Source organism: Ciona intestinalis, chromosome 10 (assembly GCF_000224145.3).
Source record: "Ciona intestinalis chromosome 10, KH, whole genome shotgun sequence".
Classification (NCBI taxonomy): domain Eukaryota; kingdom Metazoa; phylum Chordata; class Ascidiacea; order Phlebobranchia; family Cionidae; genus Ciona; species Ciona intestinalis.
In genome coordinates this window covers 2,459,233-2,476,574 of record NC_020175.2, presented here as the reverse complement: position 1 = coordinate 2,476,574, position 17,342 = coordinate 2,459,233, and the positions used below count along the sequence as shown (strand labels likewise).

The window sequence follows — 17,342 nt, the reverse complement described above, 5'->3', positions numbered from 1 at the left end:
TCGACGCGCTTGAGCGCAGACAAAAGAAGTCGACCGAGCTCAAGCCGTACCGAGTATTGGGTTCCAGGGAACGAAACAACATTCCGCAATACGTCAACCATTCATTTAATTTTAACTTGCGTCAATGGGGAATCCCCATGTGGGTTTGCTGTAAAAATCTGAAAAAAACACACACAAATTTTAATTTTTAATATTGAAGGGGAAAAGTAAAATGAAGAAACGCAACTACACTATAGAGATTTCATATACTGTTTGAAAATAAATAGGACACAACATAATTTCCTAATTAAAAACTATAGATCTCAATGAGAGTCATGTTTATATACGGACTCTGATGTCAATGAGTTTCTTACTTTTTCCAGAGAAAAAAAATATTGCTTTATCGCGGAAGCCAAATAAACTAGTACGTTTGATTCCAATTCGACGGGTAAAAATCGATGTTTCGTTAAACGGTCGGTAGGTGGCGTAAACCCAAAGTTGGTTACCGGAGAAACACAGGTAAGCCAAATGTGGGATAATTTTAGTTGCTTAATAGAAGTACCAAAGTACGTGGAATACTGCACAATTTAAACGCACTTGTAAAAATTCTTCGACACGTTATACAGATTAGGCTGGTGGTTAGGTATTAGGGGTCAGTGGTTGGTTCCTACGCCTACGTTTGGCGTCGAAATTTTCTTTCACGTGCGTTATATTTAGCACCCTAAATTAAGAGTATTTTTGTTTCAAATTCATAGTTTAGTACCCTACAAAATCTTTAAACTATAACAGTAGCTTGTGATGGGAAGATAAAGGCTGTTTAAGGTATAAAATTAGATTTGTTTACCTTTCTCATTAATCTTGCATGTTTGGTTTTAAATGTCACTGTATTTTTCACATAAGCTGTCAATCACGTGAATTAAACAAAGATTAGAGATTAGGCCATTTAGGGGTTTCATTATCACAGGGCAAAAAATAAAATTACAAGTTGCATAAAAACAAAGTTACAAGGTGAAGTAATGAATTATACCATTACACAAGTCAGGCAAATTACTTGTGATGAGTTTTTGCAATTTTTTAAAGTTAATTTTCAACACGAATGCATAACTTTTTACAAAAAATTTAAACAACAGCCGGGATCAGTGAGATATAAGAAACATTTTGAGAGCAAAATGTTTACTCGTTACTGGCTAAAGAATTACCTTTAATTTAGTGGGTAATGGTATATTTTCCCCCCATTACAGTATCATTAATTTGTGCAGCAATTCATGCATTGTAGTTTAACTCATCTAAATTTTTAGTAGGATGCTTTCTGATAGCTGCGCTACACCTTTTATTAGCCTTTAATGTGGAATAATACCTCTGTGGCCAAAAAAAAATCACAACAAAATGTCAAAGCTCCATCTGCAGCAATGGCAACAGTACAACCCCCTTGATAAAAGCACAGTCTTGCCGAATGTTCCAAAAAGTAACAAACTAACTTATGCAAAAAACGATGCTGGTGTCTCACATGATACACTCATGCAGCCAAAAGTTGGTTTGACTGGAGTTTGCCCAGCAAGAAGCAGCATGGAGATAGAAAACCTTAAGGTTATGATGGTGGGAAGTTCTACCTTTGACCTGCCTAGTACAGCCAAAGTAAAGGGGCACATAAACGAGCATGAAAAAAAAGTTGAAGCCAAATCCAGTGTTGTTAAGCCTACCAATAAACAAGAAAGATTGAAAATGCCCGCAATAATAAACACAGAGGGTACAACCACACGAGCACCTTTCGTTAGGAGAGCAAAGCCACCAAGTATGCCTCGATCAAAAATTAAAGTAAAACAGAAGCCTCGTCCCAATGCTCCACCTAACAGTCCTAAAGGTTCGAACTTTAAACACACACTTTCGTCATCCAGCTTCAAAGAAGGTTAGTATGTTGTTTGCTATTTTACTATCATGTGGTTCTGTTCATAAAAAGCACAATATTCTGTTCTGTAGGGGTGAGACGCTATATCATGTCAAGCCGTGACGTGATATAGTGCATATTAGGCCAGAGTTGACCCCAACACCCACAAAAACATTGTTACTTTAATTACAATTGCTTATTTTACATTACCTTTATGACTGACTAACCCTATAGAAACAATTGACTTTTGAATGTGAATGTAACTTGCTTTACCCTCGCGTTGCCGGGAAACGATAGTCGCTATCACGCCGGTGTTCTGTTTCATACAACTCGTGCCAGCTTATGAGTTAACATGTATGTTACTCTGTTGGTAATTATTTTTTTGTCTGGATGATAATTTGTACTTGGACAACCTATTAGTGACCACTGGATAGGAGCAAATGTCCTGACCAACGACATTGCCCACAATGGTGGCAGTGACAAGCCTTAAACCCATCACCTCTTGGTTAGAGACATATGCGCCAACCACTTTGCAACTTTTTAGTTCTCAGTGAAGGGAAACTGGATACATCTACTTCAGCAACATCTCCAACCAATGAAGGCACGGTGGTGTCTGTGGAGATCACAGAAGCAACTACCACTCCTGTCAGGTAAGGTTTGCGTTTGTTTATTATTGTATAAATTTACAAGTTTAAATAAGCAATTTGGTGCTACAATGTTTATAATACAAAACCTCTTTTCCGGTAAAATGTTTTTTCCTTAGATTATATTTGTAACTGCAGTGTAATATGAACATCTGACCAACTTGTTAATGCAAAATCCTTTCTAGTATATATACTTACATTCCTACTTATGTAGTTTGCTGCTATTGTATAAGAAACACTAAAAATATGTAGTTTGGTGCTCTGTATAATATACAATCCCAACAAACCATATTTTACCTTAAAAATTGTTTGAACTACTTCTTGTTCATAAAAAAAATTAGCCAAGGTCTACTTCTTGTAAAAAAAAAGAAAAAAAAGAAAGAAATATATCCGAGGTTTAGGCCAATAGAAGCTCACCCTTATAGAGAAAGCTATAATTGGTGTAATTGTGACGATTCATTATAGGTCAATTGATGACATGATTCAGACCCTTCGATCTTCGAGACAAGCGAGTGGAAGCCACAAATCCATGTCCGATGTCAAGATTGATGAAATATTACAGCAGGTCATGTCACATGCAAAGGAATGGATGGAAGAAGAGGTTTGTCTTCTCTTTACACACACTTTTGTTTCTATTAGAAGTTTAACTTGATAATAATTAAACATAAATAAATGGCTTGTTTATCTGCTAGGTGTAGCGACCACGCTTATTTTTTTCCAATTATTTGTATATATTTGTTTAACTGAAAGCGTGTTTTAACAACTGTTGTTTGGTCCCTATATCCTGTCGTTTTTAAAAAATATTTCTGAATCTTCGCTACCGTAGTAAAAGATAAATAAAGTTATTATTAAATATTATGTTGTTATAACATGGATCCCTATGTTATTACTGTAAGTATAAACTTGTAGTTGGATAAAAAATGAGAATTTACTGGATCACCAAATTAAAAACCTTTGATAAGAAACTTAACGGCAGTTGCTCCAACTCAGTTGTCACTAATGGGTTGTCCAAATTATCAATCACAAAAAAGAAATGAAAAATCTACAAAAAATCACTTACAATGTCACATACATGGTAATTCGTAAGCTGGCATGAGGTGTATGAAACAGAACACCTGTGAACTGTGTTATAACAACTATCGATTGTGTCAAGTAACAAAGCTTATCTTTTCCCAGGCCCCCACTGTTGAGCCTCAAGCTTCCTTTTCCTTGTTCGAGGAAGAGATACAGACAAGTGACGCAGAAGAAGTTGAGAAGAAAGATGAAGATGTTGAAGCTGAGGATGAAGATGAAAACCAAGAAGTGACGATTGAAATTGATATCTCAGACACAGTATCAACACTTGCTAGTCAGATCTCTGCCACTGCTGGTGAGTTGGAACTCTTTTTTTGTTGTAAACCGAATTACAACAGAACTATACATAACAGAAATTTCTAAAGAATATTTACCTACAACAGAAAAAACTTTGTTAAACACTGATAACATGAACAACCCAATGGCATTTAAAATTTTACAAGCAAAATATTAGTTGTAATATATTGTTTAGAATTTCTTAGAAAACAATATTATACTAGTTGCTGGGGTGTTTTGCATTAATCTGCTAGTAATGTGTTCTATGGCTACTTATCTGGTGTTTGGTAAAACCAGATGAAATATGCATCAGCATGATTTAGTAAATTAATAATATTTTAAAGTAAGTAGCTGTAGTAATGTCAACTTTCCAGCGGTGTAGCACAGTTGGTTAGCGCACCTGTCTTTAACCCAGAGGTAATGGGTTCAAAGCTAGTCACTCGAAAACAGTCCCCTAAAATAATCACCCACAAACGAACATACATGGTAACATGAAGCTGGCACGAGGTGTATGAAACAGAACACCCGTGTTATAACAACTGTTGTTTTCTAGCAATGCGAGGATAAAGCAAGTTACATTCAACCTATAAACTTCACTTTAAATCTAAAATATCCAGGAATCCCTGATTGTTCTTCCATCCTGATGAGGAAGTCCTCCCATGCTCTTAGAGGAGGAAGCTCCCAGTTCAGTGCAACATCTTCTCCTGCTGCCATGATGCAGGATGAAGGTAATATGACCTTATTTATTTTTCAACAATAACTGCAACAGGGCAACTACTTTGTTCTCAGTTTACCTAACAAAAATTAAAAAAAAAAATTAATGTCAGGAAATTTGTTTTCATTAAGTGGTAAATTTTATAATTCTGTTAAATTATGAAATTGTTTACCTGTTTAATGTTTTTTTAAAGATTAGGTTTATTGAATGAAATTACGAGATAAGAATTTTAAAAAAATGAGTAAAATTGATATTTATAAAACATTTGAGCATATTCCTTAACAGCCTAACTTATTTTTACAAAAAAAAAAAAATTTCCTAAAGTTGCGTATTTGATTTTTGTAGCATAGGAATTACCATGTATAGAATTTTCTGACAGCCTGTAGTAACTAGTAATATTAGCTGTTTTTTCATAACTGTTTAAGTTATACTTTTTCTCAAGCCTTGCTTTTATATTTTTTCTCAAACTCAATTTTTATAAAAAAAATTCCTAAAAATAATTTTTTCAATTTCTCAAACACAATTTCTTAAATTTTTGTTCTCAAACCCACAGAAGAGGCTTTGGATTACGAGCAAGCTGTTCAAGATTTGCACCAAACCCTTGATGTTAGAAATGATGACATCATCAGTATTCAAGGGGGAATTCCCCCTCTTATTGAAAAACCTGCAAAACCAAGCTCCAGTGATGATGAAGGTGATTTGGTTTGATAATCTTACACTGTTTGATGGTAGTCACTAACCCATGGTATATACTAGTATTAACTAACTCATGGTATATGTCGCATTTAGGAAGCAATTTTCTAAGTGATATATTACTGTTTATGTATGTCCACTTGTGGAATTGTACTGTTTGTTCTTATATTATACTAGTATAGTAAAAAAAAGTAAAAATTTTCTTTATCTGATTTTAATGATTACTAACATCCAATTAACCAATGTGACCCTTGAACTGTTATTAAATTTATATAATTAAGAAAAATGTGTCAATGTATGACTATCTTATTTTTAAATAACAATTTCCTCAACATGTAGGTATTGGAAGCGAATCTTCCTCGGAAAAACCAATACCCTTCTTCCCCACTGGAGGGCGTATTCATCGACTTTGTCTTCTCCCGGCCATCGATGAAATTTCAATCACCCCTAGGGAGTATGCGCTATCAAAGGTGACCCACGCTGGGAATTTCACAAATCAGGGTGACTCGAGCATATTGGCCCAACAAGTGCAGAAAGACACCAGAAGGCCCCAGTAAGTTTGTGGTTGTTTGTTTGCTCTATATTGGATCAACATGGTCACAAACAGTTACAACTTTTTAAACCCTTTGAAATTGAGTTCAAACAAATACGCATAAAAATATTTTTTTTTTAAAAAATAATTTTCCTGGATTATTTTAAGAAATAAAGCATGTGATACTAAAAATATAACTAGTTTTATTGAGCCAATTTTGACCTATAATACTTTATGTATATATATATATATATATATATATATATATGTATATATATGTTATATTTTTGTGATTAACGATGTCCTACTTGTAATACTTACCAATCTGTTTACAAAAGATTACGTTAACCTATTCTGATGTATATTTTACTTTTTTACAGATTTACTTATGAAAGTTCACCTGAATTTTCAACCAACGATAAAAACATCGAGAAGAAGATAGAAGCAAACCACTTGGATTCCAGTAAGCTTGATCCACTTGATATTGATGGTTGGAAGAGATTGGTGGAACATGAAATGGAAAGGAAAGATTACACTTTGTGTGGAACTAAGTAAGTTTATATTATTAATATTACAATTCGCACAAACATTTTTTTTTTTTAAGTCCCTTTTTTGTTGTATAATTTAACTGTCTCTTCATTACTGTATCCTAAGAGATAAATAAAATTATGTTATTTTATGTTATATGTTTTAACAATTCTACTGTCTCATAGTTATTAATTAGGACATGGTTATTATTTACGTGCATTGTTAAATTGTTAGCCTCTGTTGGATTATAGAACATGTCATTTTTTTTCTAAATTATTAACATGTACTGTGTAATTGAATTATAAAATGTTTTTGTAAAATGTGAAATGAAAATCTTTTAAAAGTAGAACCTTTCCCCTAAGTCACAAACAGATAGAAAAAATCTGTGTTAACATTATTCAAAGATTTAAAATAGCAAACTTGCTTGCCCAAAATATGAAGTAAAAAAAACTTTTACTCAGTGTCCAAACTAAAGAATGGGGTTTATGGCGAATGTTGTGGACAACTGCTCCACCAAAGATGGCTCTTTCTACTTCTGCTGTGAAGGCATTGGTGTTCCCTAAGTACCATGGAACCATATCCACTATTGAAGTTGGTAGCCACAGTCAGGTGTGTTTAATGTTAAACTATTTAAGTTGACTGTTTAAGTCATATAGTAGGGTGGGGGAAGATGGGACACCTTTAAGACATAATATCTAAATATCCTGATCCTGTTTTAAACATTATACAACAGTCTATGGAAGTCGTGAGGATATGGTTTCAATTTTCTTAAATTTTCTTTGTTCACTACCAAGTCCGAAAAGTAAATAGAATGAAAAGGTGTCCCATCTTCTCCCATTCTACTATATATAAGTTATTAATAACACTAAGAAAGGTTGCTGTATGTTTAACAAAAAAAAACAATCTTTTGTGCTGTTGGACAAAACCATTTTTTTACAAAATTACCAAGCCAATTTTAGTTAATGCGTTATGTATGGCTTCAGGCAAATATTGTTAATGCTATATGTTGAAAAGGGCATATGTTTAAACAGTTCTGAATTCTCATTTTTGAAACAATTTTTTATTTGCTTAAATTGTTTCAAATTTTGTTTTAAGAACCGGTGAAATTAAAATAACAATAGCAATAAAGTTAACAAAGCTGCATTCAATCAAATTTTAACTTTAATTTTTAATAAAGTTGGCGAAAACAGAGGAGCAGATGACTGTGATGAGCTTGGAGGAAGAAGAGAAGACAGAATTCAACATCCGGACTTTATTTAAAAGACATAAATCACTTTCTGTAAGCATAACATATATAAGTGTCCGTAACAGTTTTTAATTGTATATTTACCTTTTTGTTACGGAGAAACTAAGATTTATGATTTGCAACATGGAAAGTGAAACCAGCGTAGTAGGTTCATACAAATTTCACTGCTTGCGTGGGGTAGTAGGTTCATGCATTTTTTCACTGCTTGCCTTTATTTTATCATCTAGATCAGGAGTAGGCAAACATTTTAAACTATATATCATATTTTGTTTGTAATATGACTTGCCAGTTGTTTAGTTCCACAGGAATACAGCATAAATATAAATTGGGGTAATGCATTATTTTCAGCATGTCAGAACTTTATGGTCTCTATTTGACGTATACTTAAATATTAAAAAAAAACTTTATAGACTATGGTCTCTATTTGTCGTATACATAAATAATAAAAATTATAAAAAAGACTGAAAAAATATTTTTGGTTACAGGACTTAACACAAGAGACAGAAGAGAAACCACTGAAGAAAAATTCATCTATACCTAATCTAGCCATACATACAGAGGACAGGGCACATTTACCATCAATGGTTAGTTGAATTTAACACTGGTGTATCATGTATAAATATATTCATATACTTTGCTATAGTAAATAACTTGGTATAGCCTATTTTGGTAGAATGACATGCCTGCACAATGGTGAAATATAAAGGCCGCAACAGATTTTTTTCAAATAACATGTTCTAACATTCTTAACGCTTATATAATGTGAATATTGAAAAAAAGACAAATTAGTATGTGCTGTTTACTTTTATACTGTGCCGCAATGAATTTATATTGGTGAGGATTAATGACAAAGTAAGGGTTTCTGGGATTTAATCCAAAATTTTCTAATTACTCTAATAATAAATATATGATATACTCTTAAGCGCGTTATATCATAATATATAGTAGGGTGGGGGAAGATGGGACACTTTTAGCACATAATATCTAAATATCCTGATCGTGTTTTAAACAATTAACAACAGAGTCATGATGATACCGATTTATAAGAATGTTCTGTTTACTACCCAAATGGAACGATATAATAGAATGAAAAGGTCTCCTATCTTCACCCACCCGACTATACATAACTTTAGGTACGAACAAGTTACACCACAGCAATGGCTGAAGTGAAAAAACAGAAGGAGCTTGTTTTAGATCAACATAAAAAAGATCATATGAAAGATGATTCTGATCACCAACTATCCGATCGATCACGTGAAGCTGTCAATATTTCACAAGCTACAATTGTAAGACAAAAGTTTTGTTGTTGTTTTCTTAACAAGTCACATCTAATTCATATGTTATAATTTCAGAACTGTTTCCCAAGAAAAATATATGTTAAATTGTTCCCACCTACCTCGAACATTTGTGTCCCAGATAGTTAAACTTGAAAGTTCACAAAAATTAGTCATGTCCTCAAAGGATAAAAGCGAGCACACATAAATACATAATATTGAAGTATTTTACTGTTTTGAAAGCAAAACAATGCCAAGTACTAATTAGAGATGCACATTACAGAATAATTAGGTATTCTAGGATATCCTAGAATACTTTATTTCGAATCTAGAATTCCGAATCTAGAATTTCGAATCTTTTTATATTTATAGGAAAATGAATTTTACCCTTAAAAGTCAGCTTATTGACTCTATCATAGCAGCCTTGTTGGATCACAAGCTATAAAATGATCAAAAATTATACCATTGGGTAGTTTTTGCGTCACGAAATGTATAGCAAGCTATGAAAAGACGTTACGAAACGTTTACTCTCGAAAGTCCCACAAACACAAAAATTTTTTTTTTCAAATGTAATAATTTTCAAAAATTGTTAATATAGTATGTGAGGTGACGTGTGATGACGTCATTAAACAGAATACCGAAGCCCGTAATTAGATTCGAATACAAAAGGATTACAAAAGGATTCGAATCTCATGGATTCGAAATTCTGTAATGTGCATCCCTAGTACTAATTGAGGATCTAAAAGGTCAGTGTACGGGCATACAAACACAACAAAGCCACGATTCTGGTACTATGCCTAAAAAGTGACCTAAACAAATAATTTTTCCTTTATTATTCCAGGTAACACATGCAAAAACAGAACAACCACTTGTAAGTGGTGGTAAAGAAATACCAGCAACAGATAAAACATCTCAGTTAAGTTTAGCTGCCCAAGCAAGAGAAGCTGGGAGAGATTATGTCGTCTATAGTAAACGTAACCTGGTACGTTATCATGAAATGCTAAAAGTTAACAAAACTAACTACATGGTAACTCGTAAATGGGTAAAAAGTACATGAAAAGATATCAGTGTTATGCAACTGTCCTTGACGGACTATGCCAAAATCCCAAAATCGGCAAACAAATTTTTTATTTTGTATGTTTAGTTCTATCCTTTCTTTTGATATTATTGGTTGCTTCTGATAATATTTGGATAAAAAAACTTTAATTGCAAGTTGACCACCAATGACAGTCACCTATAATGTTAAAATTATCATTTCATTTCCCATGTGTGACCATTGCAGAAAAAAAGGTAAATTAAAGTGCGATTTTAATAACAAACAGTGACAATCCATTAACATGTTTAAGTTATCATTTCATTTCTCATGTGTAACCATGGCAGAAAAAAAGTTAATTTAGAATAATGTGTTTTAATAATATCCCATCAGATAATGATTAAAAACCCTCGTAACATTAAACTACATATTATTTCCAATTTGGCCACCAGTGTCACTTAACATGCTAAAGTCATCATTTCATTGACCATGTGTGACCATCAGACCATGGCAGAAAAAAAGTTTAGTTCAAGACAACATGATTTTTAATGACGGCCTATCAAATATCGGTTGAAGACCCTTGTAACATTAAATTATTTTCTTTGCAATTTGGCCACCAGTGACAGTCACTCAACATGCTAAAGTCATCATTTCATTGCCCTTGTGTGACTATTGCAGATCTTAAAAAGTTAATTAAAAAAAAAATTTTAATAGAGTGTAATTTTAGCAGTCCCCTTTATATTATTAATTTTAAAATAAAGTTTTCATTTCTAGCGATCAAAGCATAGCAAGCGCTTTGTGCTCAGCGCTCGTAAATCTCTCACCTCGTACATTCCTCTTCATTTGATCCGCTCAAGATCAGTTGATTCCTTTATCACTGATCCTGTATTCCAAGCAATATCCAGGGTTGGGAGAGGAAAAACCAAAACAGGTTGTCTTCCAAAGGGAAAATTGACTAGAACCAGGAGGTAATGTCTTACTGTAGTGGAACGTAACACGCATTTTCTGCTACTTTTTCTATCGCGCATAATTTATATTTTGGGTGAAGCTATTACCACATTCCATTTTATGTAAAAACCCTTAAGTTTTTGCACAGAGGTTTGATTTGCTCTGCATTTAATTGACGTAGTTTCTGCTGCATGCCATGATTGACGAATAAGATCCCAATGTGTTGTCATCGGAGACAGTTTAAGAAAAAAACTGTTTCTGATAGTTGTTTTGTAAATTATTGGTGTAAATTAAAAAATTTGCACAAATTATTTAAATATCATGAATTCTAAATGTAAATTTATTGTGTTTTTAAATGTTCAGCATTCCACGATTCATGGAATTTGATTGGTTCATTGGAAGGCATCAAAAATATTCTGAACCAATAGAAGACGTTCGTGAGTGGGTGCGTGATATATGGAACACCTGGTTTGACGAGGTTAGTTTAAATATTTTGACATTTTGAAAAAAATATTTGACCTGTTTTAAAATTTTTTACCTTTTTGCTAAAGTGCTATAACAAAAAAAATTTTTTAAAGAAATGGTGTTGCGATTGTAGAAACTTAGTAAATATTACAAATTCCAATTAAAATGTTATTAATATGACTGCAGTACTTGATAAAAAATTTCCCCAAAAATTATCACCTACAAAGTCACATACATGGTAACCTATAAGCTAGCAGGAGGTGTATGAAACATCACCGGTGTTATAACGACTGTATTTCCCGCCCCGCGAAGATAAAGCAAGTTACATTCACGTTTTAATATAAAGTGTTTTTTTAGTTGCAGGAATATAGTTTAATAATGTATATATTTTCCGTTTTTTTGTTAATTTTATAATTCTTCACATCTTCAGCTCTTTCCTGCAACATCTTCTGAAGAAAGCTCTTATTACTCCGAGGATGAGAGTGATGATGTCATTGAGAGCAGGGAGGAAAGAGGAGATGTGGTGAAGAGAGAGCATAAAAATGTTCCTGTGCCCGACACCATCCCTCCAGCTATAACTGTCACCTCTGGTTAGTAGTATTATGCATAGGTATTGAAAGTCTTTATCTTTTTACAGTCATCTTTAACTGTGGCTAAGTCAGCGGTTCCCAAACTGCGGTCCGTACAGCAGTTTTAGAGGGTCAGCAATGTAGAACAATGATTGTGATCGATAATAAAGCTTTTTCATTGATGTGGTTTTTGAATTTTTCCTATAGCATTCTTTGTTTAAAAATTGTAAATGGTCCGCCAGGCAATTTTTTTATATTGCAAAAGCATTAAACAGAACAACAATTAACATGTAGTTTTCAAGGACTGTACTATCATAATAACAACTTTATTTGTCCCTTTGATTACGGTAGTGAAGATTTAGTAATATTTTAAATGAAATGACGAGATATAGCCACAAAACAACAGTTGTTAAATCATGCTTACAGTAAAAAAATATTTAGATTTAGTTGGAAGTAAAAAATCGTGGTCGCTACACCTAGCAGACAAAGAAGCCATTTATGTTTAATTACTTTCAAGTTAAACTTCTAATAGAAACAAAAGTGTGCGTAACGACATTATGTCAAAATCTGTTCTGTAAAACAAAAAATATTTTTTTAATGTATGCAGCAAAAAAATAGTACTTTCATTTAAAATTAATTTTTGATTAAAATTTTTAATTCTATCCTAGAAGAGATTGAGGAACCAGAAGAAATGATGAGGTCGGAAGTTGAGAGGCTCACAGATGATCTGCATCACCTTCCGGAGGAGCAAGTGGCAAAAAAAGCGTGTCATCTTTCAAGACGAGGAACATTGCTTAGAAAACTCGGAGAAATAAAGTGAGTTGAATATTTATCTTCGGATTTCAACTTTATAATAATTAATTTAATAAACGTGCTTTAATGAAGTAATGTATTAAGTCAAGCAAGTGTATTGAATACTTGTTTTAGTAATCACTTGGTCAATATTACTAAACCATTTCAACTATCATAACCAAATGATATTGGATTCGATGCATGCATCTGCTTTTTTATTGTGGGCATTTGTCTCCTTTGAATAAATGAATGAATAAATCTTACTTTATCCTCGCGTGGTTGGAAAACGACAATCGTTATAAGACCGGTGTTCATACACCTCATTTTTTTATGTACGGCTGTTAATTTGGACAACCCATTAGTGACCACTGGTTTAAAGCAATTGCCATTAAGTGTCTTGCCCAAGGACACATACACTATCAATGGTAGCAGCGACGAGCCTTGAACCCATTACCGCTTGGTTACAAACAGGCGCGCTAACCACTTTGCCACGGCGCCAGAAGCAAGACACTTAGCGGCTGTTGCTCTAACCAAATAGTCATTAATAGAATAAATCCAAATAAAATGAAATACATGGTAACTCACAGGTGCAAGGAGTGTATGAAGCAGAACACCTGTGTTATAAAACTGCTGCTGCCTGCTATGCAAGATAAAGAAGTTACTTTCTAATAAAATTTATAAAAATGTTTTTTTCTGCAGAATGGCAAATGAGGACCTGAATGAAGCAATTTCAATAGAGCCTCGATTAGTGCAAGCCTATTGGCAGAGACATCTTATTAAACTTTTGCATAACCAACAACATGAAGCACTTGATGATTTAAACACTTTATTAAAAATTGACAAGCTCAATGTAGATGCTTACAGGTATTTTTCTTAATATGACAAATGTTACAGAAATTTCATAGGACCTACCCTTATATAGTGGGGTGGGGGAAGATGGGACACTTTTAGCACGAAATATATAAATATCCTGATCGTATTTTAGACAATTAACAATGGTCTATGAAAGTCGCGAGGACAAGATTTTATAATTCCTTAAATGTTTTTTGTTTGCTACCAAAATGTACGAGAAAATAGAATGAAAAGGTGTCCCATCTTCCCCCATCCTACTATACAATAGAATGTAAAATTGCCACACGTTTTGAACTGGGCAGAAATCAAAAGTTTAGTTTATGAATAAGGTCTTAGTTTTGATGTAATGGGCCAACTCCTAATCTCAGGTTTAATAGCGTGCCACACTGTAGGACGTTCACATGTGAAATAGGAAAATGTCTGTAGTAGTAAAGTTTTTCATTTACTTTGCAACATTTTAATCTGTTTTAATAAAGATATTTAAAAACAATTAATGAAATAAATTGAGGCACAAATACAATTCAGACCAAGTTTTTAAAATCTATTAAAAATGTTGCCTAAATCAAAAAAATAGCCCTAAAGTAAAAAAAATACTTATAAATTTTTTTCACTTTTCAGATCTCGTGCAGATATTTTTGCCTCTTTGGGTGATTACACAATGTCTATTGTAAACTATAGTCAAGCAATTAAACTTGATCCTGAAAATGAAGAGACTTATTTCCAACGTGCTCAGAAGTTTGAAAAGACAGGTTTTATTTGTTTTTGTTCTCAAACTTTTAAATAGCCCATTTTTTCATTTAAAAGACCTACAAATTAGTTAAAAATAACTGCTTGTCCATTGCTAAAGACAATTTATCTATCACAAATGTGAATTGCGAGGTGTTAATTTGACCCTTGCACAATCGTCCGTGTACCATAGGTTGACTACTGCTGTTCATTTCCTTAAACATGGTAAATTCACAAATATAATAAGTTAATAGCGTAACAAAGTTCTGTACTTGGTAATGCAAAGCGGGAAAAATGTGTTTGGAATAGGAAACACAAAAACACCTGAATGAAATGACTAAATGTAACTTACTTTATCCTCTTGTGACCGGAAAACGGCAGTCGTTATAACACGGACGTTCATACACCTCGTGCCAGCTTACGAGTTACCATGTATGTTACTTTGTGGGTGAATATTTTTTTGTGGACTTGGGTTGGATCAATTGCCGTTAAATTTCTGGCCCAAGGACACATACGCCCACAATGGTAGCAGCGACAGCCCTTAAGTTTTGAGGCGACGCGCTAACCAACTGTGCTACGGTGCCTGGCACCTGTGTTATAACTTTGTGTTGAACCATCAATAAAGCATTAATAAAATTAATATCTGTGCTACCATAATCTCTGAGATAAGTAAAGTTATTATTATTATTATCATTTATGATTTTTTTTCTCTACAAAGGTGACATGTTGTTAGCTATGGAAGATTATGGAAATGTAGTTCGTTTAAATCCAACAAGAACAGATGCGTTACTTCGTCGCGCAAAGTTTTATTTTAAGAAGAAGTCTTGGCATTCTGCTGTTAATGATTTTACGCAACTTATTGAGAAGGAACCGCTTAATTCACATGCAAGGTAGAAAATTTTTGTTGTCATTCCTTTAACCCTTTACTTTTATGCCCATTGTATGGGTTGTGTCTTTACGCACACTTTTGTTTCTATTAGAAGTTTAACTTGATAATAACCAAACATAAATGGCTCGTTTGTCTGCTCGGTGTAGCGACCACACTTATTTTCTTCCAATTAAATGTAAATATGTTTTTTAACTATAAGCGTGTTTTAACAACTGTTGTTTTGTCGCTATATCCTGTCTTTTCGTTTATAAAATTTATAAATCTTTGGCTACCATAATGGAAGAGAGAAATAAAGTTATTATTCTTAGTAACAGGTTTAAAAATATGTATTATGTAAATATGTAATTTTTTGTTTTTTATTTATTTGCTAAACAAACTGATAGAGGATTTTTAATGTTTTGACCATAAAAAAAACAATTTTACATAAAAATTAAAGCACCAGCCCCATCAGTCACTGCTAAGTTTAATAGGTTTAACTAATATTTTAGTATAATGAAAAATCATACCATTGATTTTGACACATCAATCCATGCAGATCATATAGGGGCAGAGCATATGCAGCCATGGGTCAGAGTGAGAATGCTCTGGTTGACTTATCGGCTGCAATACATCTCGACCCGACCAATGCTGCTGCTTTTTTCCACCGGGGGTCACTGTTGAGAACGGCAGCTCCAGACAGAGCATTACAAGATCTAAGCATCTCGTTTTTGCTTGATGATACTGAACAAAATGTCTTAGTAAGAATAAACTATACATTATGCTGCTCTTCATTTTTTTGTTTAGTATTATTCCGATAAAGGTGATCTGAATAGAATGTCAGAAAATTGTCAAAAAAATAAGATATTTCTAGAAAAATGAACTAATGAATATAGGAAAATATTCCTAAAAAATAAAAACTGGTTTAATTAGTGCGACCAAAAAATGTTTTTGTCTGTTTTCATATACAAAATATGTTCAAAACAAACTAACAAAAGCATTTAACCATTTGCAGGCATTACTCCACCGAGGTATATTATACTCAGAGTTAAAGAAATATCAAGAGGCAATGGCTGACTTTGAACAAACACTTAGACTTGACCATTCAATGGCATGTGCGCATGTAAACATCGGACTCATTCATCTGCAGGTGTGGTTTAAGTTTAAAAAAGTAACTTTATTTTCTTGGGCTCATATCATGCCTACTGTTGAGTTATAACTAAGGTATTATTTTGGGTATATTGATATATATTGTTTTTGTCCTAATTGGTTGTTCTTGGGCAAGACACCTAATGACAATTGCTCCAACCTAGTGGTCACTAATGGCTTGTCCAAATTACCAGTTATACATAAAGATAAAAAATAATGTTCACCCACAAAGTAACATACATAGTAACTCGTAAGCTGGCATGAGGTGAATGAAACAGAACATCTATGTTATAAGAACTGTCGTTTTTCGGCCACTTAAGGATGCATTCAGCAAATAAAAGAATTCATTCATTCACATCTCTAAATATATCTGTTTTAAAACAAACTAAAGACATATATTTAATCAAGAATTTGAATTTCAAACACAGGTCACAGATAATTATTGGGAAGCAATTAGAAGATTCACGTTTGCCATTAAAGGTGACCCAACATATACGAGGTGAAATGAAATTATATGGATGTTTGCATTTACATAAAAGTTAAATCATATCTTTGGGTGCAACAGCCATGTTCTTAAATTGACACTTTTTTCCACACATTTCATCCATACCGTGTTTTGACAACTGTTGTTTTGCTGTTGATTCCCTTCTCTTTTGTCCTTAAATAACATGATCTTATCGTTTAAGAAAAAAAAATCATGTTAAGTTTTAAAACTTATAGAATTCTGTAGACCACTCACCAAGAACTTCAATGGAAGTTTCCTAATCCAAGTTTTACTCGCTTTTACACAGTATTTGTAGGCATACAGATACAGTGAGACTATAGTAATAATAACAATAACTTTATTTGTCTCTTCGATTACAGAAGAGTATGTTCCAAATAACAATACAAGAATAAAAGAATATTCCAAATAAAAGACAGGATATAGCGACAAAACAACAGTTGTTAAAACCTGCCTGCAGTTAAAAGCATATTTACTTTTAATTGGAAGAAAATAAGCGTGGCCGCTACACCTATCAGACAAACAAAGCATTTATGTTTAAGCATTACAATAACAGTTTAAATAAAAGTATTCTTATATATTTCAGGTNTTATGT

At 33.1% G+C, this 17,342-nt stretch overlaps 1 protein-coding gene across 1 annotated transcript in view; it reads left to right on the top strand.

Annotated features, from left to right (window-relative positions):
- The first annotated feature begins 1,365 nt into the window (after positions 1–1,365).
- The window catches only part of LOC100175887, a 23,362-nt gene continuing 7,385 nt past the window's right edge, over positions 1,366–17,342 (top strand). Inside the window, exons 1-23 of the mRNA XM_009861731.2 lie at positions 1,366–1,885; positions 2,409–2,514; positions 2,974–3,109; positions 3,685–3,877; positions 4,476–4,586; positions 5,127–5,267; positions 5,606–5,819; positions 6,179–6,349; positions 6,788–6,935; positions 7,504–7,605; positions 8,058–8,156; positions 8,706–8,858; positions 9,688–9,828; positions 10,654–10,847; positions 11,191–11,305; positions 11,723–11,882; positions 12,530–12,677; positions 13,353–13,517; positions 14,124–14,254; positions 14,950–15,121; positions 15,656–15,857; positions 16,112–16,246; positions 16,674–16,744. Coding sequence (XP_009860033.2) covers positions 1,366–1,885; positions 2,409–2,514; positions 2,974–3,109; positions 3,685–3,877; positions 4,476–4,586; positions 5,127–5,267; positions 5,606–5,819; positions 6,179–6,349; positions 6,788–6,935; positions 7,504–7,605; positions 8,058–8,156; positions 8,706–8,858; positions 9,688–9,828; positions 10,654–10,847; positions 11,191–11,305; positions 11,723–11,882; positions 12,530–12,677; positions 13,353–13,517; positions 14,124–14,254; positions 14,950–15,121; positions 15,656–15,857; positions 16,112–16,246; positions 16,674–16,744 — 3,728 coding nt within the window. The remainder of the gene's footprint in view (positions 1,886–2,408; positions 2,515–2,973; positions 3,110–3,684; positions 3,878–4,475; positions 4,587–5,126; positions 5,268–5,605; positions 5,820–6,178; positions 6,350–6,787; positions 6,936–7,503; positions 7,606–8,057; positions 8,157–8,705; positions 8,859–9,687; positions 9,829–10,653; positions 10,848–11,190; positions 11,306–11,722; positions 11,883–12,529; positions 12,678–13,352; positions 13,518–14,123; positions 14,255–14,949; positions 15,122–15,655; positions 15,858–16,111; positions 16,247–16,673; positions 16,745–17,342) is intronic.